Raw genomic sequence first — 21,338 nt, 5'->3', positions numbered from 1 at the left:
TGTTGGTCCTGTCGTTGCTCTTTGTCTCCGGTTTTCAGGCTCCCGCGAAGCTCGAACATGTTCAAGCACTTCGATGACTCGGACATCGAGTCGGCTTCTACCTCCTCGAGTGGATCTTTCGACGAAGAAGAAGCGAACGTTCGCGTATCTCCTTCCTGGTATGCTTACCGACACATCATCGAGAGCCGAGGATATAGGCTTGATACATACCACGATGTGAAGCAATTCTACCAACTCTACCTGGCAGACTCGGTTTCCGAGGGGCGTGCTCTCAAAGACATGGCCGGATATACTCGTGCATGTAACGGTGGCGACGACAACGCATTATGCAACGATGCCGGACTGGTCAGTCTTCTGCCGATGAATTCCCAATCGCCTGCTTTGATACGTTCTCCTTAGCCAGAACATCTCTTTCGCGGAACGCGCTGCGCCGACGGCACGAAGGTGGTGCTTAAGGCAGTCCATATATATGGTCGCGAATACGAAATTACGAGATATCTTTCCAGTGCTTCTATCCGAGGTCATTCAATGAACCATTGTATTCGTAAGTGATTTCTGATCTTGGTGTTTTACACCCCTTTGACACGCTGCAGCGGTATTGGATTTCATTGAAAATCCAACGGATCACGTTGTATTCATCGTTATGGAGGAATGGTCACCACTGTGGGTTGATGAGATACCGTGTACTAAAGACGTTCTCCTAGACACATTGCGAAAGTGCGCTGAAGTGAGTGACACTCCTACTGTGCCTCTACGTCAATTCTGATATTCCCTTGAACGCTTTAACAGCACATAGTGTTCATGCATGCTCATCAAATTGCCCACCTTGATATTTCCATGCGCAATATCCTTACAGACGGTCGATCGCACTATGCGTGGATTGATTATGAAACCAGTCGTCGTTTCGATGGCATGACTGTCCCGCGGATACAACATTGCCGAGCAAGTGAAGTTCCTCCAGAAATAGAGCGTGGAGAGTGCAGCGATCCTTTCAAAGTTGATGTTTGGGCGCTGGGTGTGCTCATGCTTAAGGCATGCGAAGTGAGTGCGATTCTATCTGCAGCTCTGGACGATGAATAACCCATTCTGCAGTTGACAGGAAATACTCCACCAGAGTTACTGGTTACCATCAATTCCATGTTGCATCACAGGTTTGAGAAACGACCAACTGCAAAGGAGATCCTTCGATTTCTTGAAGCTATGGTTGCACGAATAGGAGACAAGAAACGTAGAGATACTTAATGAATGATGATGCACACTTGTCAAAATTAATATCCACAGATGGATGGATACCCGTACATCACATAGAATTGTAGTTATTGTAGTGGTCATGCACGCAATGGTATAATGAACGCTAAGCATAGAGGTGCTTGCGAGGCAGTCAATCTGATCCAGGTGTCTCGGTAGCCTCCTCTAACTTCAGTCTCTTTCTTGCCAAATAGCGCTCACGCGCACCTTGAACCGATTCTTCGGTATTTCGCTTTGTTACGGTCCTACTGAGCTTTTCTCGCTCCTCCTTTGTTTTCTCCTCCATTAGTCGCTCTCGTTCCTCTTCCATCTGCTTTGCGACCTCGCGAGCACGTCGCTCGTTAATCTCCTTCCGACTTGCAGCGGACCCTACTGCTCGATGCACCTGAATATCCTGCTCGGAAGCTGTTGTCGATTTCGACAGCTGCAGACCTAATCTTCTTGTATTCGGCGCGGACAGATTGAGCCCAGCGGAAAGAAGCTCGCGTTTGTCGACGATCTGGTTGTCATCGTTGAGCTCTACATCCTTGCCTTGTTCACGGGCATGCCGCGCGAGCTCCAGATCCGACTTTGGCACAAAGTCCGGAGGTTTCGTAATCGTCAGGTTTGGAGCAGGACCCTGCGGACCGATTACGCGCTGCGACGAGGTAGCGGCCACAGTTTCTTCATGCTGCTGCTCGGACTCCTCAAGCAATTTGCGGTAGAAATGGGCCATCCCCGCGCCAATCCCCTTGTTTTTGTTTCTCTCTAACTCTGTTAAATTTCTCAATATACCACATTCACCGGGAAGCAAGTACACGGCTTACCATCACGCATTTTCTCCTCCTCTTCTGCTCGCCGTAACTCGGCCATTTGATCTTTATATGCCTGCGTGACAAATGCTTCCTTGTCCTTGTATTCATCTCCCTCGGCCTCTCGCTCCAGTTGGATCATCTTCTCTTCAGCTCGGAGATGGTCCAGTCTACGAGTCGCAGCAGATGTTAGGAGACCGCCAATGTACTTGGGCTGGAAATAACTTCAGTAAATCAGTGTTCAAGGAAGACATACGGTTGAAGGTATAGAAATATGAACTCACCTTTCGCCGTTTGGCATCCACTTCCTTAGCCTCCTTCTGTCGCAACTTAGCTTCCTGCATCTTCTCCCAAACTTCGTCGTATTGGAATACTGTAGAGTCAACATTCATCTCTGCCTCCAGCTTCTTCTTCATAGGTTTTGATAACTCGACGTTCTGTGGGACTAGCCGCTTGTTTACACCAGCCTTACTGCTAGTGGACGCAGTGTGAGCGGCATCAACAGGTTCTTCGTCATCCAGAGATGCAAACGCTGTCGGACGCTTGAAAGAAGGAACATCTCCAACAGGGTGGGAAGCGTTTGCTTTGCTTTTGGTAAGGGAGAAGGAGACCTTCATACACGCAGTGGTAGTTAGAAAGATGGGCGCTAAGGGAAAGCTGCGAGTTCTTTATGTAAGCAATATGTAAGCGCCTCAAAGTACCGCATACTGCTTGTACACGGGTTGACTCAACATTCTACCATGTCTTCTCCCATGGGCGATCCAGAATCGGAGACTCACCGCGCAGACCAAGATGATCCCATGGAGGGAACAGCTCAAGGCGAAGGCGACGCTGTTGCCAGCCCGGACGTCTCAGACGATAGCTCAGAGGAGCCAGAGGAAGACGAAGATGAAGCGAGACGTATAAGGGAAGACTTCATTGTGGACGAGGATGAGGATGAAGAGGCAGAGGCAGATGACGAGGAAGAGCGACGGAGACGACGGAAGCGGCGAAAGAGGCGTCACCAACGAGGTACGCGGGCTACTCATTTCTCCACAAACATACTCACGCTACATGTTATCAGAGCGAGAGGAGGAGGAGGAGGAAGAGGAAGCCTTGGAAGAGGATGACTTGGAACTTCTCGAGGAAAATACTGGGGCCTCGTTCAAGAACAGGTTGACTCGCCTTCGTCGTGCTCGGGACTCTGAGTCCCCACCTGTCCCATCCTCATCGAAGCGGAAGTCCGTCATAGAATCGTCCGAAGATGATTTGGACAACGATGATCTTGATCTTCCCCAAGTCCAGGATATTCAAAACATCTGGGATGACGAGAGGGCCGCCGCAGGCAGGGAAGATGAGGAAGACGCGGACATGGATGACATGGACAACTTCATCGAGTACGAAGATGAGGAAGAGACTAGTGGTGCTATGGATGAGGATGAACGCGAGGAACGACGAAAGGAGCGGAGGAGGCTGGAGAAGGCACGTCGGAAAGCAATGGGTTCTCGACCGGAGCTTGCAGGTATCGATGCCAAGTCAGTGTTCACTGTTTAGTACCCGGCTATACGTTTACATGACCTCTGCAGTGCTTGGGACGAGATTCACGAAGTCTTTGGAGACGGTCACGACTACGATTGGGCTCTGGTCGACGACGACGAAGTGCCGTACGATGAGGAACAAGTTAAGCCGGAAATGAAGTACCAAGACGTATGTGTTCCCATACGATATACCTGTTTCTATTTTTCACGCGCGTTTTCAGGTCTTTGAACCTTCCGAGATTCAGGCACGCCTTCTAACAGAAGACGATGATTTAATCCGTGCACAAGACATTCCCGAGCGCATGCAACTCGCAACATCGTCATTGTCCCAATCATCTACCCTATCCCTATATAAGCCTCTCGGCGACAATGACATTGATGACGCCGCATCATGGGTCATCACGCGGTTATCGCCCCGAAAGGAGCGCGATTTCTTCCGAGGCGACGGGCCATACCACCATTACCTTCGAGATCTCGTGGAGGCCATTTCTAATGCCCTTCGGTTTCTCTTCGTCCAGGAATTTGAGGTACCATATATATGGACTCACAAGCGAGACTACATCTCGTACTTCAACCCTCAGGACCTACGGACACGTGTTGAGCTCCTCAGCTTGGAAGAGCTTTGGCGTGTCTACGCTGTCGGTCAGAAATACCGTTCTCTGTTGGAACGCCGGCAAACACTAGAAGCTTTGTACTCGCGGCTAGGTGCCAAGGACGACTACTTCGACAATGAGGTCCGCAAGAGGATCGAAAATGTTGAGATGGTTACTGACGCTACGGAATGGTTGGGAATGAAATATCGGGAATCCAAGAAGGACAAGTTCGAGCTTCATTTTCATGACGACGAGGAGCACCCGGAAGTCAAGAAGCGAAAATTGCCCAGCCGTGTCTCTGCCTACGAGATGGCGAAGAAGAGCATAGTGTCCAAGCTGGCCCAGGCAAGTCGCAACTTTCCTCTTGTTTCAGCGGGAAACTTATGATCATACAGGGTTTCGGCATCCAAGTTCACGAAGTTGTGTTGAATTTCATTGCGGTCAATAATTCACACTTCCTGGACGAGCCTGATCTGAACCCATTGGCGTACGCTGAACAATTTGCTGATCCCCACTCCAGTCGTGCGCAACCTCCAGAGGAGTTACTTGCCCGTGCACGTATGATTCTGGCAACAGAACTAGGAAAGGACCCTCTTCTTCGACAAGAGATGCGCAATGTTTTCAAGTCCGATGCATTGGTCTCTGTGTTACCGACAGAGCGTGGTGTGTCCAAAGTTGACGAACACCATCCTTACTTCGTGCGTTATTCACGTACTGTCTATCCGATTTGTTTGTAGCTTCACTAGCTGTTTTGTATGTGCAGAATTTCAAGTACCTCCACAACAAAAGAGCCTCCGATATGCTTCAGTCGGCTCAATTTCTCCACGTCCTAGCGGCAGAGGCAGAGCACTTGGTGACAGTATCCATCACCCTACCAGCAGATGCGAAAGCCTCGTTTGAACGCAGGTTGAACGAGGCTTTTGCTTCTGACGGCTTCAGCCAGACGGCTCACGCATGGAACGAGGAACGTTCTCGCGTTGTTCAGGAGGCACTTGAGCAGCATCTACTGCCTATAGGTGTCAAGTGGACACGAGAATGGATTCGTGAAGAAGCGGAAGACTTCTTGACGGAACGCTGTGCCCACGGTCTGCGTGAAGTGAGCACCGTTCACCTTTGTCATATCGACTTGCCAGTGATTGATCATTGTGTAGAGAGTTGACGTCGCTCCTTATGGCACGTCTGATATGCAAGTTGGCGACACTCCTTCTGTCCTGGCCATGTCATGGGGTAAGGGTGAGCCACACAAGGACGTCATTCAGATGATCTTTATGGATGAAGCTGGGCGACTTCGTGAACACACGCGGCTGGACAACCTTACGGACTCCGATTCGAAAGATGAGTTCATGGATATGATCAAGAGGCGAAAGCCCGACGTCATCGTCCTCGGCGGATTTAGCATTGCCACCGCGAAACTTTCGCAGCGCGTGAAGGAGCTATTGAAAGGGGAACCCACAGATGAGAGTGCTCATGTGGAAGAGCCGATCAATATACCGGTCATTTATATCTTCGACGAGGTGGCTCGCATGTATCAGCACAGCAAACGTGCCGCGGAGGAGTTCAGTGCTCTATCGCCTCTTGCCAAGTATTGCGTGGGACTGGCCAGGTATACACAGAGTCCCGTCAACGAGTTTGCGGCCCTTGGGACTGATATTACAGCGATCATGTTTGACGAAGATAACCAGCAGTTGGTGAGCCACTCCTTCCCAAGGGTATTGACATTTTCTGACTTGTTGTTGCAGGTACCTAAGGAGAAGCTACTGTCTGCCTTTGAGCGGGTGCTGGTCGACGTCACCAATAAGCTCGGAGTAGACGTCAATCGCGCGGTTACCGATTCCTATTACCAACATCTTCTGCCGTTCGTATGTGGCTTGGGTCCTCGTAAAGCACAAGTCTTGGTCAGGAAGATCGCTTCTATCGTAAGTCTTTGCTCTGTTATGCGTGACACTCCTTTTGATCCTTCCGCCGCAGGGTGGCAATCTGATCAATCGTGATCAATTTATCAAGAATGGCTTCCTGACCACGAAGATCTTCCTCAACGCTGCTGGTTTCCTGCGGATCATCCAGGATGCGGAGACGAAGCCGCCGAAGAACCGCCACAACGAAGATGTCGATGTTCCAGATCCCCTCGACAACACTCGGATACACCCAGAGGATTACGAGTTGGCACGTAAAATGGCAACAGACGCACTGGAGCTCGACGAGGAGGATATCCACGAGGAGCATCCTTCACACGTCGTGTCAGTCATCATGCAAGACGAGGACAATGACAAGAAATTGGACGAGCTGAATCTGGATGACTTTGCAGTGAACATGTACGAGACAAACCAGGACAAAAAGCGCCATACATTGAACGTAATTCGTTCTGAGCTACTGAAGCCTTTCGGGGAAGTACGCGATCCCTTCCCTCTTCCGACCGACTGGGACGTCTTGACGATGCTGACGGGCGAGACCCCACGTACACTGCGAGTTGGCTTGATCGTGTCGGTGCTCGTCATGCGTGTCAAACCCACTTTCGTGGCAGTGCGTTTGGATTCAGGCATAGATGGCATCATCAACAATTCATACCTTGCCGACCAAGCAGTGGACCCTGAAAAGGTTGTAAAGAAGGGGCAAACGATCCCCGGTGTCATCATCGACGTGAAGCTCAGTCTGCAGAACGACTACTTCTGGGTCGAGCTGTCTTCGCGACCTACAGACGTGAACGCGGGTGACAGCCAGTTCCGCCGTGTCAAGCACGACGAAGCTTGGAATCATGCCCAGCACGATCGGGATACGGAGATGCAGGCTAGGAAGAAGAGAGCTGAGGTAGATCGGACACGTAGGGTCATCAAGCATCCGAACTTCCACAACTTCAATGCCCAGCAGGCAGAGCAGTATCTCGACAAGCAGCAGCGCGGTGATGTTGTGATCCGACCGTCATCCAAGGGCATAGACCATCTTGCCGTGACATGGAAAGTTGACGACAAACTATTCCAGCACATTGGTATGTTCAGTTTGTCGTTCTGGTAATAACACAGCTGATGCGGTCTTAGACGTTGTCGAGCCAAACGCTGACCCCACTGGCCAAACTTTGGGAACCAAGTTTATTGTGGAAGGCGGACATCAGTTCTCGGATCTTGATGAGTTGATCGTGAATCACGTCCAAGCCATGGCTCGGAAGGTAGAAGAATTGATGGCTCACGAGAAATTCAAGCAAGGATCCGAGGATGATCTTCGTGAGTGGCAGGCACTTCATGGATCTCATTTTGTGATGTGTAAGCTGACACAGACATCTAGATCTCTTTTTGAAGAATTTCGTAGCTGCCAATCCGGCGAAGAGCGCATACGGGTTCACTCTGAATCGGAAACGAGCAGGGCACTTCAACCTCTGCTTCTTGGCCAGTAAGAACTCCACGGTGCAGACTTGGGTATGTGAAGCCTTACACGTTTGAAGTGACTGTTTTCTCATTTCATGTCCGCTCAGCCTGTCAGAGTAACGCCAGAAGCGTATTACCTGTTCGATACACCAGCTACTGGAGTGTCTGAACTATGTGATGCATTTAAAGTCAGGTCAGTGTAACAACGGTTTGTTCCCTTATTTTAGCGTGATACTCATGTCGCCGTCCAGACACATCCATGAATCCCAAAATCTCGGTGGAGGTGGTCTTGGTGGCAAGACACCTTACGGTGGTCGTACACCTGCTCGAACACCAGCACCGGGACACGCGACTCCAGGTCACCTGTCGGTGAGACAAGCGAATAGTCGGACACCAAATCCCTATGGAGGACAACCAAGTGCAACACCAGTAGCTGGATTTGGAGCGCCTCCAGCATCGTCATTTGGGCTTCCGCCTCAAACGCCGTATGGTTATCAAACACCCGGATATCCTGCCCGACCACCAGGACCTTCCGGATACCCTCAGCAGCATCCGCCGCCTTCTGTACCTGCGGGTATGAATCCCGCGCGTGCGCAGATGATCCAGGAGTCCGGCGGGTGGGGCGAGCAGGGTTGGTGATAGTGTATGATCTTTCGGTATCTTTTGTTGTTCACTATGTATTGATGATATGCTCTCTCTGTGCAATCCTCGTATCGTACCCAGGTGTAGTTTAGTGTTCTCCTCGCTCTTGACTTGATAGCAATCCTATTTCTCGCAGGATTAAGCGCCGTGACGTCACTGCACGCCTATTTCGTGCTGCGACTGCGCCATGTTTGCCGGCAGGCGTGTCGAGTGCTTCTTCAATGTAACCATCATGTCTGCTGATATTGAGTTGGAGGAGTTATCCAGACGTGTCCCATATTCCGAAGGAACAAGCGAGGACACCGCACCCAACGAGCAGCCCGACAGCCCACAGAACGACGACCAGACGGTGGCTTACTGGGCATGGGGAGCAAGTGCACTGTATGTTCCATGCAGTGTCGTGTTTTGTGCCATAGCTAAGCGTGACACCGTACCAGGTTCCTTTCGGCTGCCGTACCTCTGATATTGTTCCCTCAATTCGTCCTTTTCGCCTCCGAGACAAGCGCTCCCGAGCGGCGAGTTGCACTTACTCCCCTGGAGTCCTTCCTCTCCCTGCACGTCGGAATTCTGCTGGTCGCTATATCTCTCGCGCTCGTATTCAATGTGAGTCGTAGCACACTAGTCTCCCGCTGACCGATTGAATTGACCATGACCCCTTCCATTATCAGATCCCTACGTCAGTATTGCCGCAGACCACAGCACCTCAAGGCGCTCCAGGACATCCGCTCTTAAGGCCCCTCGCCGGCGCATGCGCTCTCATAGCGTTTATATCCTATAATACGAGATCCGTAGGGTCTCTGGGCCTCCTCCTATTTGCAGGTTCTGCGACCGTTGGAGTCTGGGGCTTGTGGACGGTAAGCACTCGTACGAGAATGATGGAGCAGCAATGAGTAATGTTCTTCGCCGCAGGAGATGTTCGCAGGGTCATCGTACATCTCGAAAAAGACAGGCGCAGATAAACGGACTTCTGCCTTCATCTTCGGGAACAAATCTGCGGCTTCAGTCAAGAAGAAGCTATGGAAGAAGGGACAGGCAAAGGCAAAGGCTCAGTAGAAAAAAGCATTGTCCATTATCGAGAAATAAAGTAAATGGAGTTCAACGGGCCCTACATATTGGAATAGGTCTTGAGCTCGTAATACAAGTGTAATAAGGCGCGGTTGGTTTCCTCGCTTGAGATCACAGGATCCCAAGGAGTACTTATCCCGAGGACCACGAAAAGGTCCACGCCAGGACGAGTGTTCACTCGCCCTCCCTCGAGAATACAATGTGCCCAGGCTCGACAGAAGCTGCAACCAACCCACATCAGCGCCACCTGGACATGTACGTCAGACTCTACATACAGCACCACAACAACAGATACACGAGTATATCCACAACAGTGCAGACATCGACAAAAAAGATGCACCGACAACTGAAAACGAAGCCAATACGAACCTGCAGCCCAGGAACAGAGCACTAGCCGGAGAGCGAACCAGTCAGACGGCCATAAAAGAAGCCCGTCGCCAGAGAAAAGATATGTTGCCAGTCGCCAGAAACAGCATGGCGCAGAAAACAAGCCTGCGACCCAGTGGTGTCAGCTCGAAGGTTCCGCGGTCGCTACACCCTAGAAGCGCGACGAAAGCCTGAGACATGCGCACCCACAGCTCCCCATGCACATCTCGGACGTTCTTCACGCTTCGTAGGGCGCGGCGATCGCGTGTAAGATACGCGCGCCTCGTCTGACTCGACCTACCTGATAACAAACACCCAGAGCAGACCGCCGAAGAACCAGAGCCAAGTCTGTCGCCGTAGGAAACCAGCATGCGCTCAGCCTCAAGGTAGTAAACCGTCACCAGTAACCAGAGTGGTTTTATTGATGTTTGAGGGGAAGAGAGGGATGAGTTGTTGTGTGGTTGAGGGCTGACCGACTTCACCTTCCGTATTCGGCCAGATCACTTCCCGATAGGCGGGGGACATGTGTGGTCACCTCAAATGTTTGATTTCGTGTACGAATACAGTCTTTGTAGATTCACCATGCCACCCTCGGTTGCTGCTTGCACTAACCAGGAACCTCGCCGCTCGATCCAATACTGTAAACAGAGAGTAAGTAAGTTATCGAAAATAGCGCAGGAGAGGCATATCTTACACATCTGGGAGATATAGCCACCGTGATGCCCAGGAATGATCTTGAACTGGACACCACTCTTCATCTTGCCCCACGCATCTGGCTCGCCAGCTTCCGCCACATTCCACAACCGAATGTTGTCGTTCGAAGCGCTAAGGCATGATCAGTATCGCACGACCTCGGCGTACTTGTGATAGCTTACCAGGCGAGATGTCGGCCGTCCGGGAAAGCCACAACGCACGACACGACACCCGAGCTGACTGGATTACGCAGGGTCTTCAAGATCTTCGGGATACCCGATGCAGTGCGTCCCGTCTGCCGAACATCCCAGATGTCTATCGTGCCATTCCTTCGGCCTGCGTAGATCTGTGCGCCATCGGCTGACCAGCACGCCTGGGAGTTTCAGTATCAGTATCGATATGAGCCGTTCGTGTACCCCGTCGACATACCGAAACACACCACGGAGGTGTCTTCTCGCTCATCCATAGCCTACCGACACCGTGACCAGAAGATTGCACCCGTGTATCCCAGAGGATGACCTGTCCATCAACTGATGCAGTCATAAGCACGTCCGGGGAGAATGCTGTATAGGATGTTGGATCTAGAATAGGAGGCCCGTTTTTGGGTGCAGCAACGGTCCCGGAGACAGTGCGACCATTTGCCTGGAACTGCGATGGTTGGGCATTCGAGAAAGGCGTTGAATATTGCGGAGTCTGAGGAGCTATCTGCGGTGCAGCTGGGGGATATGATGAACCGTAAGCCGGTGGCTGCTGTGGGCCATCTTCTTGGTCCAATTCTCCATCGGCATCAGGCTCGTCATCGAACAGTGGGTCGAACGACGTGTCAGACTTTGCATCCTCGTCCCGCTGTTGAGGCATACCATTTTGAACTTGGTCAGCACGTCCGTTACCATTGATAAAATATGGAGCATGGTAGCCTGCTGATCCGTTTCCCGTAGACATGGAACGCCCGTTAGTCGCTGCGTTCTGGTAAGTTGCCGGTGGGTCTTCGCTGTACGTTGATGGGAGTTGATTCACCCTTGATGGAGGCGTGCTCCACTGATATCCACTGAAGTCGGATACAAGAGGCCGCACTGCAATTGCGGCTAGCTGAGCCCCATGCGCCGTAAAAGTTCGCACATTCTGACCGGTATTGAGGTCCCATTGCTGGTGAGGTGGCCATTACAGGTGACATATCTTTCTGTGAGCTATTAAGGCCGTGAAGGGCAAAATTAAACTTACTACAGCCTCGCCATCCCATCCAGCGCTGAAGAACCCCATCTCATCATGTTGCATAGCGAGAGCCGAGACAGGGCCGCGGTGGCCTCTCATAACATGGCACAATTGACCAGGATCATGGCGGACTGTAAATAAATTTATGTGGCCGAGCTGCGTCGCATTGTTAAAATCGAGTGTGAGGGTTACGGGTAGGACCAAACTTACTTTCGAACCAGCGAGGGCCCATAAGGCATCCGAGTGCATCGCCAGACTGTATACTGGTGATAATGGCGGCTCCTCTGGGGCTATGCTTGAGCCCACATCAGCCAGATTCTCCCACCAGCACTTGATCTGCCCAGCCTTCATGTCGCCTTCCATGACGCCACAATGATGCCTCTGTGGTGCAGTCAAGACAACCTTGTTATTCACAGCGGCAAACACGTCATAGTCTCGAATATAACCATCTTCAGAACCAGTCAACAAGTGGGTCATACAGGCCGACGACGCAAGACAGTGAGTGGGCACGGGATGGGGAATGGCGCAAATGGCCTCGACAGTGTATGACCTCGGCCATTGGATCTCGTTCACTAACTTTTCCCTCCGAGCCTGAGCGGGCGAGAGGGATCGCCGTAATGGCACAGCTGAACAGTATGAATGGCCGTCAACAAGTACCAACCGGGTCAGGTAATAGTGACCTACGTTCAGCTTTTGGAGATTCCCTTGGCGGGGTAGCAGCTTTCACAGGCGATGCAGAGGATCGTGCTTCCCGGACGTCTGGCACTGGTTTCTGTGGCGGATGTGCTTCGTCCTCTGCGTCTTCGTCATCGGAACCACCGTCGGAGTCATCAGAATAAGAGTCCTTGCAAGACACAACATAAGTACGAGCAGTTCCAAGAAATAATGGAGCGCACATCTTCTGAGGCCTCTTCGGCAGCTGCAGCCGCAGCCAAGTCGCCTTCGAGAGCATCTAGGATATCGTCCTCCACGTCGTCATCAGCCTCGGTCGTCCGGTCGTACTCAGCGTCGTCATTGATCTCATCCTCGGAGTCGCTGTGAGCCATGATGGTAATGGTATGGAGAGAGGTCCCATCCCATACGAGAACGATGTAGCATCGGTGAAGTGATGGGCGCCTACTGCGACGCGGTGTAACGTGCTCTGATCGACACTTGTCCTCAATCCATTGCGATGGTGTTGGCCGACCTAGGGCGCAAGCTCAATGCTGCTCTGTCATCTCTCAACCGAGCACCAGTTGTCGATGACAAGGTCCGCTCGAGTCCGTTGTTATGTAGATGGGACACTGAGCTATATATTTCAGGTCCTCGATGCATTGCTGAAAGAAGTCTGCGCTGCCTTACTCGAATCCGATGTTAACGTCAAACTAGTGGCGACACTCCGACAAAAGGTGAAAGCGAAGGTGAAAGCGTCTCTGGAGGGTGGGGCGGATAAAGGCAAGGAAGCAAATAGGAAGAGCATTGTTCAGAAAGTAGATGCAAGGCATGTCTTGTCGAGTGCATGCGGCTCACAATTTGACAGGCGATATTCGATGAGCTCGTTCAGCTCGTCGACCCCGGTGTAGAGCCATACAAGCCCAAGAAGGGTCAGCCCAATGTCATTATGGCCGTGGGTTTGCAGGTACGTGCGCCCTCATCCCGATCTGCGCACACTTTAACTCTCAGCTGGCGAAAAGGGTAACGGAAAGACTACTACTTGCACGAAGCTCGCGGTCTACTACCAGAAGCGTGGTTTTAAGTCATGCATAGTATGCGCAGACACGTTCCGTGCTGGTGCTTTTGATCAAACCCGACAGTCTGCGACCAAAGCGAAAGTAGCATACTTTGGCTCGTACACTGAGACCGACCCTGTAAGTATTGCCGCGCAAGGTGTGGCGAAGTTCAAGAAGGAGCGGTTCGATGTTATTATCGTGGACACGTCTGGTCGTCATAAGCAAGAATCTGAACTGTTCGAGGAGATGGTACAAATCTCCGAGGCGGTCAAGCCTAACATGACCATCATGATTCTAGACGCCAGCATCGGTGAGTGCATCTCCACGACAGATATGCGAGCCGAGCTCACTCATACGCTAGGTCAGGCGGCTGAAGCGCAAAGTCGCGCGTTCAAAGAAAGTGCAGACTTCGGAGCGATCATCGTCACTAAGATGGATGGGCACGCAAAAGGTGGAGGTGCTATCTCTGCGTGCGTAGGACCGTAGTAGGCTGGATATTCTGTGCTGACATCTTTTCACAGCGTCGCTGCTACGAAGACGCCAATTATTTTCCTCGGTGTGGGCGAGCATCTGCACGACTTGGACAAATTCTCCCCACAACCATTCATCTCCAAGTTGCTTGGACTGGGAGACGTCCAAGGTCTTATGGAACACATGCAAGACATAGCGACGCAAAATCCAGACAAGCAGAAAGAAATGGCGAAGAAGCTAGAAGAGGGTAAGCTGAGCATCCGTGATTGGAGGGAGCAGATACAGAATGTTATGAACATGTGCGAATTTGTCTGTCTCCCTGCGAATTCCTCACCAAGGCACGTTACAGGGGACCTTTATCTAAAATCGCCTCCATGATTCCCGGACTGCCCCAAGACCTGCTGCAAGGATCGGACGAGGAAGGGTCTTTGCGTATGAAGCGTATGATCTATATTTCCGATAGCATGACCTCTTCCGAGCTTGACTCGGACGGGGCTCTCTTCATGGAGCATGGCAAAGACGGCAAGCCAGTTGGTCTGACTTGGCGGGTAACGCGCGTCGCGCGGGGCAGCGGGACGAGCGTGCGCGAGGTGGAGGAGCTTCTATGTCAATACAGGATGATGGCAAACATGGCGAAGCAAGCCGGAGGCAAGAACGGATGGCTGCAGGCGATGCAGAAGATGCAAGCGGCTGCAGGGGGGCGCGGACGGGGCGCGAATGGCATGCCGACACCGGCGCAAGTACAGGCTATGCAGGTGGGTGTCTGCGATATACCCACCCGGCGAAATGCTGACGCAGTCTCCCTTCTTCAGCGAGCAATGCCGCCTGGCATGCTGCAACAACTCCAACGCCAGATGCGCAGCGGCGGTGGCATGCAGGAGATGATGAAGGCCATGATGCAAGGGCAGGGTGGAGATCAGATGGACATGGAGGAGATGCAGCGTACGTATCCTCTTGTGAATTTGTTCGCGCACGTTTTGATTCTAATTTCGTCATTGACAGGGATGATGGCGCAAATGGGCAACGGGCTGGGGGGCCTGGGCGGCGGTATGCCCAACATGAGCGACATGTTTAAGATGATGGGTATGGGAGGTATGGGAGGTGGGCGTTGAACGCCGGACGATGCCTCCTCAAGTCGTACGCTTTATCTTTAGGGACTGTAGCATATCATGCCGATGTTGTACTGTAATCTTCACCTTACAATTTCATGTTGACTGCATGTTCAACTTATTCAGCTCTTACAGTCGCAATTCCAGTGCAGCAAGCCACAACTCCTGTTCCTCAGATCTAAATACACAGCAAAGGAACGACCACCACAAACCCCGTCAGCTAGTATGAAAGCGAACAGAGCAAGTAGCAAAGAGGGGGTGAAGAAAGAAATGGGAATGATAGAAAACGCGAAAAGCCAGTCGAAAGAATGACCATTGCACTGCACTTCCTGATGCCACCCCTGCCAGGAAATGAAGGCGATCTTCTTACTGGCCCTCAGCAATCTCGTTGTCATCAGCTGCCTCCTTATTCTCAGCAATCTCCCTCTGCGAGAACTCGTGGAGCACATTCAAAGCCTCGCTGACCTTGGCAGCCATCGCCTCGGGGGTCTTGAGAAGCGTCAAGAGCTCTTGGTTGGGCATCTCGAGCAACATCCCGGTGATCTTGCCGGCCAACTTCGGCTGAGACCTGCAGCGAGGATAGATCAGACATCCCGCTCATGAAGAAGCAATGACCAGAGGACTTACGGCGCAATCCGCATGTAGATAATTTCACCGAGCATCTGCTTACCCTCCATCGGCGTCGCATTGGCAAGCGCCTCCGAGGTGAGAGTGATTGCGGGAAATTCTGCACCAGGGACCGGGACGCCCGTAGGTACTGGTGCAGCAGGGGGCACCTGCTTATACGGCTGGGCACGAGTGGCGGCAGCCACAGCAGCACCGGCCGGGGGCCGCGTCGCAGCAACACCTTGCAGACCAGCAGGGCGAGGAGCCCCGCCGTTGGGAGCAGGGAGGTTGGCATCAGCGGGCGGAGGGGCACGACCGCCGGGGGGAGGTCGCGGCGCGCCACGAGGGTATCCAGGCATGCCCGCATATGCCGGAGGGGGAACCTGGCCGTACGGAGCAGGAAGAGGCATGCCAGGGACCTGGCCGCCAGGAGCATATCGGGGACGAGGAGGTAGCATACCAGGTTGACCGTAGCCCATCATGCCGCGGCCACCCTGAGGTGGGAAACCGCCAGGACCGGGAGGGTAGTACATAGGAGGGCCGTTCATGTATCCTCCAGCGAGTCCGCTAGCGGCAGCCTGTTGCATCCTGATTTGATTGCGCTGGGCAATCTGGCTCTCCAACTGCTGCCTTCTGACCTCGCGACGCTGCGCAAGAGACACATAAAGAGGCTTGGAGCCAATCATCTTGTTGTTCATCTCCGCGACCGCCTTAGTCGCTTCGTCCGGCGAGGAGAAGCAGACGAAGCCGAACCCCTTGGAGCTGTTCTTTTCGTCGCGCATCACTTTCGCGCTGGTAATGTTACCGAAAGGCTCAAACTCGGCACGGAGACGATCGTCGTCAATATCGTCTTCGAGGTTCTTGATATAGAGGTTGACACCCTGGTACTTGCTCATCTTCTCCATCTTAGCCATTTCGTACGACTTGCGAAGTTCCTCCTCGCGCTCGGCCTTCTTCTGCGCGCGAGTGACAAAGAGTTTCCTGCTCTTGAACTCCGAGTCGTGAAGAGTCTCGACCGCCTTCTGGGCGTCCTCGTGGTTTTCGAAGTTGACGAAGCCGAAGCCCCGGCTCTTCCCTTCGTCATCGACCTGAACCACTGCAGAGGTGACATGGCCGAACTGGCTGAAGAGCTCATTGAACTCCTCTTCAGTCGCCTCCGGATCGATGTTCTTGACGTAGATATTGGTGAACTGAGCCTTCATCTCCTCGATCTTCGACTGGCGCTCCTGTAAATGGTAAAATAAGCAACAACAAGGTGTGATGCACACACACGCCACTAACCTTGCGAGAGATGTGGTGGCCGACATACACCTTCTTGTCATTGAGAAGCATGCCATTAACGGCTTTAATGGCGGTCTCAGCGGCTTCAGCGGTCTCGTAGTGCACGAAACCATAACCCTTGGAACGGCCATGCTCGTCAGTAGCGACCTTGCACGACAGAACGTTACCGAAGGCTGCGAACGTATCGTGGAGGGCCTGACTCGACAACGTCAGCGGTGTTGGACGGGCACATCGCACAAAACCCACCTTATTATCGATCTGTTCATCAAGATTCTTGATGAAGATGTTGCCCTGGCCGGTCTTGCGCAGGGCAGGGTCTCGCTGAGACCACATGATACGGCTGAAAGACGCGTCCATCAAGGATGTCGAAGAACAACTGAACGAGAATTACTCACCAGGCACGGCCCTTGATCAAGGAGTAGTTCAACTGCTCAAGGGCACGCTCGCCTAGGTCAAATTAGCTCTTAGAGAAGGCGCGGTGGCGAACGGAAAGGTCACTCACCGTCGCTCGCGTTGAGGTAGTTAACATACGCATATCCAAGGGAGCGACGGGTAACGGCGTCACGACAGACGCGAATGCTGCGCATATACGAGCTTCAGCGCCCGCCACCGAGGCAAAATCAACGGCACATACCTCGCCACGGGGCCAATCATATTGAAGATTTCGAACAACATCGCCTCCGTCACGGTGGGATCGAGCTCACCGACGTACAGGGACGCAGATGGGGAGGGCATCTGCGGGGGAGGCGGGTTGTAGGCGGCGGCCACAGGTGCAGGGGCGGGAGGAGCGGCGGCCTCAGGAATATGGCCCTGGGGGATGGCGTCCTGAGGAGTGGCGACGGAAGGAGACGCAGACATTTTCTTTTTAGTGTATGGGGGGTCGTTACTGCTTTGAGGACTTTTCTGCGACTGTTTGCGCGTTGGGTGGTCAGAACGCGTCGAAGACGAGACGGTAAAGAAAACGCACACAGGAGGCGACAAGGCAACTGCTTTTTGAGATTTTTTACGTATAGAATTTTTTTGAATGCTTTTTCCCTGGAAGAGAGGGAGGGGTGAGTCGATGATCTGGACGCGTGAGGGAGGACAGACCTTAGGTGGTGGTTGAGAGAAAAGGATCAACGCGCGGGCTGCCCTGTAAGAGCTCCCCGGTTCAAACTCCGACCGATGTGCAGCCACCGCCACTGCGTTGCTCTGAGTCTGACGCTCGTTGGTATCTGCACTTGATCATCACGACGATGTCACCATTCGAACCACACAATACACAAGATATCGGGTCCCACTACATAAGTAAAACATCGTCCAACGAGGAATGAACTGCCAGCGTCCTAACCCCGCGTGAAGTACGCCTTCGCTCCGTGCGTAGCCAGCTCGGTCTTCGCCTGACGCAGAATCAGCCCGCATCCTTACATGGAACACGTGTAAAGGAATATTTACTTTTTCGATGGAATGGCCGGCCGCTTTGTGGTGAGTCCATATCTACAAAAAAACGATGACCTTCGGTGTCTGTAAACAACATCGCACGACCCACCTGACGATAGTAGAGACCTTGACCAACGCCTTGTAACACCCAACCCACAGTTGCGATTGTGCCTAGAATAGCCGCTACCCAGCGATGATCCACATACATCTTGATGGTCTGGATGATGCCGGCGGCACCAGTACTGCAACAACCGTGAGCACCGCTGGCGTTGTTAGGTAGCGTGTTCTCGATACCTTGGAATTCCAATAATCCTGATAAAGCTCAATTGTCAACCTTGTGAAGATAGAATAGGAAGTATACATACATGTACACAGAGTACAGAAGATGGAAACCACAGAACACGAAGTACATATCTGAGAAGATCTGAGATTATCCTCAACCTGCGTAGAGGAAGCAACTCACAGTAATATAGGGCTTGCTCCTGCAACCTTGTCAGAAGGAGGGTATCATCCTAGCGTAGAGACTCACCTTCATATAGCCATTATAGATGGGTCTGACATACATCACATCAGAGTCAGTGGGCCCCGCGTATACTGGATACTTACCTGTACCATAATAGGAACGAAAGCGGGGGAATGACGATCAGATACCTGCCGGTAGAATGTCAGGCTTGGCTGGAGACCATCGCTTATATGCCTACCCGATACTCGAGCCCAAATCGCTGCCACCACCACTTGACCCTCCAGTGAGAATGAATATGCACGCAATCATGTTGATAAGTAGTGTCCCCAGAAGTAGAAGCCATAGCTGGTAGAGACGGGTGATCACTAGCCGTGAGGCTTCGGGAATTTCGTCCTTAATTGAGTGGAAGATTAGGGGGTAAACTGAAGATGAGATTTGAAGTTCAGAGCGTCGTATCCTGCCAGACACCAAAAGGACACATACATGGCGGCCAGTTGCTACGTCCAAACCTCCTGATGTGTTCGGACTGCTGAGTCAATTCTTGCTCTCTCCGCTCGAGATCCCGCTCTCGCTGGTTGAGCTCTTCAAGCCGTACAGAATGGTCGTCCTTGTGGATGCTAGATGCCGATGAGGGGTAGACAGGGTCTTCGAAGGGATTTGTATCCAATGAATGGGTAGATGCAAATGGGTTTTCTGGTATGTCGTCTGCATGCGTGGTTAGTTGAAAAGAAGACGATGAGGATATTTGTGACATACTCATGTCGTTCGTGAAATGTGAGGAGGTGGTATCTGCTGTCGAAGTTCAGGACACTGCGCTCTCACAGCCACCCTGGCGCTGCGGGTGTATCTCCGCGACGATTGCCATAAATAGAGCGGTGACTCGGCGCTGGCTCAGATTCTGGTAGATCACCGCTCGCGTCATGCATATTGACCGGCTAGCAGGTTTGACGTTAACGTTTTGCTTGCATGTCAACCGTACTCATTGCCGGTGGTGATGACAAGGTGATGAGATGTAAATTTCTAGGTTCGTCCTCTCGCTCTCATGTCCCGACAGCACCTGAAGTTTTCATCCAGTCATGTTTACGCCGCAAGGAGGGCGGTGGGAGCAGGCAAAATGGACCTGAGGCCTAGTCGTAGCAAGAACTCGACCTAGAATAAACAAGGATAAAAATCGGCCAGGCTGGGACGTCCATGACATCCCCGTCAGCGAAGGTTTTGGGAATCTCGTACATAAAACCACATATGCCGGCGCCCACCCTTAAAGCTTAAGGCCTTATGTCTCGTCACCTCGACCTTGCTTTACCTGAACAAGACGTACACCGACCTTCTTTTCTCTCCGTCTCTTCTCCTCGCCTCAGCTGTGCTGTTTTTTACGGTAATTATTTACGCGCATCTTCCGCATGTCCTCCCCCAAATCCGTTCATCCTTCGGCACGGTGCTCGCTCTCTTAAAGCCACGCTTGCTGGTTGTTTTTCAAGCTTGCCTTTGCGCCCGTTAACCTCTCGAGCGCCAGTCGCCATGTTCCACCTATTCTCTGTCGTTTTTATTGCCTTGGCCGCAGCTTTTTCCGTGGTCGGCGTTGCCATCCCTGCGCGGGATTTCGCAGTTCGTTCAACCTCTGCTAAGAATTACATAGAGGTACTACATTCCTTCGCTACCCATTTGGCGTCATTCTCATCTCCGCATAACACTCATATGATCCTAGGAGCGTTACTCGGCACTCAACTGCGGGAATAAGCAACGCACCTCTTTTTTCACGGCGTGCTGTGGTCGCTGGCCGGTATGTCATATCACCCTGCAGTGCAACTTCATATTCAGCCCTTCCCATGGTAGGCCAATGAAACGCTCGAGGATCTCCCATCAGGGTGCTTCCTCGAGTCTTCCTCTGTTAGCTCCGCAGGGCCTAGTGGCACACAGGATCTGTACAATCAGTGTCACTGCGACGATGATCCCTCCAGCGCACCTGTGCCTATCCCTTCGGCTTCCACCTCAGTCGTCCCGCCTCCTGTCAGTGCGCTTTCCAGTCCGGTATTGGTCGCTGACCCTCCGGCGTCGCACTCGCACTCTCGTCACACCCATGCTACGACCTCGTCCGTACCTCCTTCATCGTGCGCGACGCCAACTTCGTTTCCTATGCCCTTATCTTCGCTTTCGCCTTCGCCCTCCACATCTCTATCTTTGACGCCATCGCTGTCTAAATCTTCTCCTGCTGCAGTTGCGGCTTCTTCGGACGCTTTCTCTTCCGACTATGCAGTCAACTGGGGCGGATTGTAAGTTATCCCATATTCCTCAAAGGGCGGTTCATTCACGCATGTGTTCCTTAGCGCGACATACTACTACCAGAATGGGGTTGCAGGCGCTTGCGGTACTGTACATAGCGATTACAACTTCATATGCGCCATGGGTCAGCATCCTTGTTTTCATCTGCTCGACGTGAGCTGACCATGTACCGTGACAGACCAAGCTCTCTATGGCTACTCTGGGAACGCTTCGCCGCTCTGTGGTCAGCAAGTTTTAATCACCAACACAGACAATGGCCAGAGCGTAACCGTCACCATTGCTGACGACTGCCCTACGTGCAGAAACTCGAACTCGATTGATCTTTCCGTCGCTGCTTTCCAGGCCATTGCCGATCTGAGCACAGGCATCGTTCCGAGTAAGTTCTGCGCTGCGTACGTTCTTATTCGCTCCTGCTAATGCGACACACTTTACAGTTTCTTGGCAATACCTGAACTAGGTTTCTCTTGTTCCTGGTTACTTGTGTTGACGCTTTCCTTCTGGCATTTCTGCGAAATCC

At 52.3% G+C, this 21,338-nt stretch overlaps 8 protein-coding genes across 8 annotated transcripts; 4 read left to right on the top strand and 4 right to left on the bottom strand.

Moving 5' to 3' along the window:
• Nucleotides 1-57: 57 nt before the first annotated feature.
• Nucleotides 58-1,242, top strand: SCP_0403300 (hypothetical protein; the record flags this gene model as incomplete). The annotated part of the gene is made up of 5 exons (XM_027757066.1): nt 58-345; nt 400-544; nt 594-727; nt 790-1,041; nt 1,093-1,242. 5 exons carry the CDS (start codon nt 58-60, stop codon nt 1,240-1,242), a joined length of 969 nt encoding a protein of 322 aa, XP_027612867.1.
• An 86-nt stretch (nt 1,243-1,328) lies between these two features.
• On the bottom strand, nt 1,329-2,656 carry SCP_0403290 (Nuclear speckle splicing regulatory protein 1 homolog; the record flags this gene model as incomplete). Its single annotated transcript, XM_027757065.1, has 4 exons — nt 1,329-1,408; nt 1,456-2,001; nt 2,055-2,253; nt 2,324-2,656. The coding sequence occupies 4 exons, from the start codon at nt 2,654-2,656 to the stop codon at nt 1,329-1,331; spliced, it is 1,158 nt and encodes a 385-aa protein (XP_027612866.1).
• Nucleotides 2,657-2,779: 123 nt separating this feature from the next.
• On the top strand, nt 2,780-9,200 carry SCP_0403280 (Transcription elongation factor SPT6; the record flags this gene model as incomplete). Its single annotated transcript, XM_027757064.1, has 18 exons — nt 2,780-3,050; nt 3,103-3,553; nt 3,605-3,725; nt 3,778-4,494; nt 4,545-4,847; nt 4,913-5,245; nt 5,301-5,837; nt 5,889-6,065; nt 6,118-7,132; nt 7,182-7,364; nt 7,426-7,556; nt 7,613-7,698; nt 7,757-8,136; nt 8,284-8,348; nt 8,404-8,528; nt 8,585-8,750; nt 8,816-9,001; nt 9,057-9,200. 18 exons carry the CDS (start codon nt 2,780-2,782, stop codon nt 9,198-9,200), a joined length of 5,391 nt encoding a protein of 1,796 aa, XP_027612865.1.
• Nucleotides 9,201-10,109: 909 nt separating this feature from the next.
• On the bottom strand, nt 10,110-12,529 carry SCP_0403270 (hypothetical protein; the record flags this gene model as incomplete). Its single annotated transcript, XM_027757063.1, has 8 exons — nt 10,110-10,216; nt 10,273-10,403; nt 10,454-10,644; nt 10,701-11,417; nt 11,493-11,639; nt 11,694-12,109; nt 12,168-12,327; nt 12,380-12,529. 8 exons carry the CDS (start codon nt 12,527-12,529, stop codon nt 10,110-10,112), a joined length of 2,019 nt encoding a protein of 672 aa, XP_027612864.1.
• Nucleotides 12,530-12,654: 125 nt separating this feature from the next.
• On the top strand, nt 12,655-14,775 carry SCP_0403260 (Signal recognition particle 54 kDa protein; the record flags this gene model as incomplete). Its single annotated transcript, XM_027757062.1, has 9 exons — nt 12,655-12,732; nt 12,785-12,952; nt 13,003-13,101; nt 13,157-13,502; nt 13,554-13,662; nt 13,714-13,962; nt 14,013-14,418; nt 14,476-14,605; nt 14,666-14,775. The coding sequence occupies 9 exons, from the start codon at nt 12,655-12,657 to the stop codon at nt 14,773-14,775; spliced, it is 1,695 nt and encodes a 564-aa protein (XP_027612863.1).
• A 363-nt stretch (nt 14,776-15,138) lies between these two features.
• Nucleotides 15,139-17,517, bottom strand: SCP_0403250 (Polyadenylate-binding protein, cytoplasmic and nuclear; the record flags this gene model as incomplete). The annotated part of the gene is made up of 7 exons (XM_027757061.1): nt 15,139-15,340; nt 15,400-16,604; nt 16,660-16,854; nt 16,906-16,999; nt 17,055-17,106; nt 17,162-17,238; nt 17,294-17,517. The coding sequence occupies 7 exons, from the start codon at nt 17,515-17,517 to the stop codon at nt 15,139-15,141; spliced, it is 2,049 nt and encodes a 682-aa protein (XP_027612862.1).
• A 467-nt stretch (nt 17,518-17,984) lies between these two features.
• Nucleotides 17,985-19,301, bottom strand: SCP_0403240 (hypothetical protein; the record flags this gene model as incomplete). The annotated part of the gene is made up of 11 exons (XM_027757060.1): nt 17,985-18,038; nt 18,094-18,135; nt 18,188-18,320; nt 18,373-18,390; nt 18,444-18,492; nt 18,542-18,560; nt 18,608-18,632; nt 18,685-18,729; nt 18,780-18,963; nt 19,025-19,246; nt 19,298-19,301. 11 exons carry the CDS (start codon nt 19,299-19,301, stop codon nt 17,985-17,987), a joined length of 795 nt encoding a protein of 264 aa, XP_027612861.1.
• Nucleotides 19,302-20,059: 758 nt separating this feature from the next.
• SCP_0403230 (hypothetical protein) lies at nt 20,060-21,278 on the top strand (the record flags this gene model as incomplete). Its single annotated transcript, XM_027757059.1, has 6 exons — nt 20,060-20,179; nt 20,247-20,321; nt 20,375-20,811; nt 20,866-20,945; nt 21,000-21,197; nt 21,256-21,278. 6 exons carry the CDS (start codon nt 20,060-20,062, stop codon nt 21,276-21,278), a joined length of 933 nt encoding a protein of 310 aa, XP_027612860.1.
• Between the last annotated feature and the right edge of the window lie 60 nt (nt 21,279-21,338).

This window comes from Sparassis crispa (assembly GCF_003851025.1).
Source record: "Sparassis crispa DNA, contig_000003F, whole genome shotgun sequence".
Classification (NCBI taxonomy): Eukaryota; Fungi; Basidiomycota; class Agaricomycetes; order Polyporales; family Sparassidaceae; genus Sparassis; species Sparassis crispa.
This window is presented reverse-complemented; position numbering and strand designations above follow the sequence as displayed.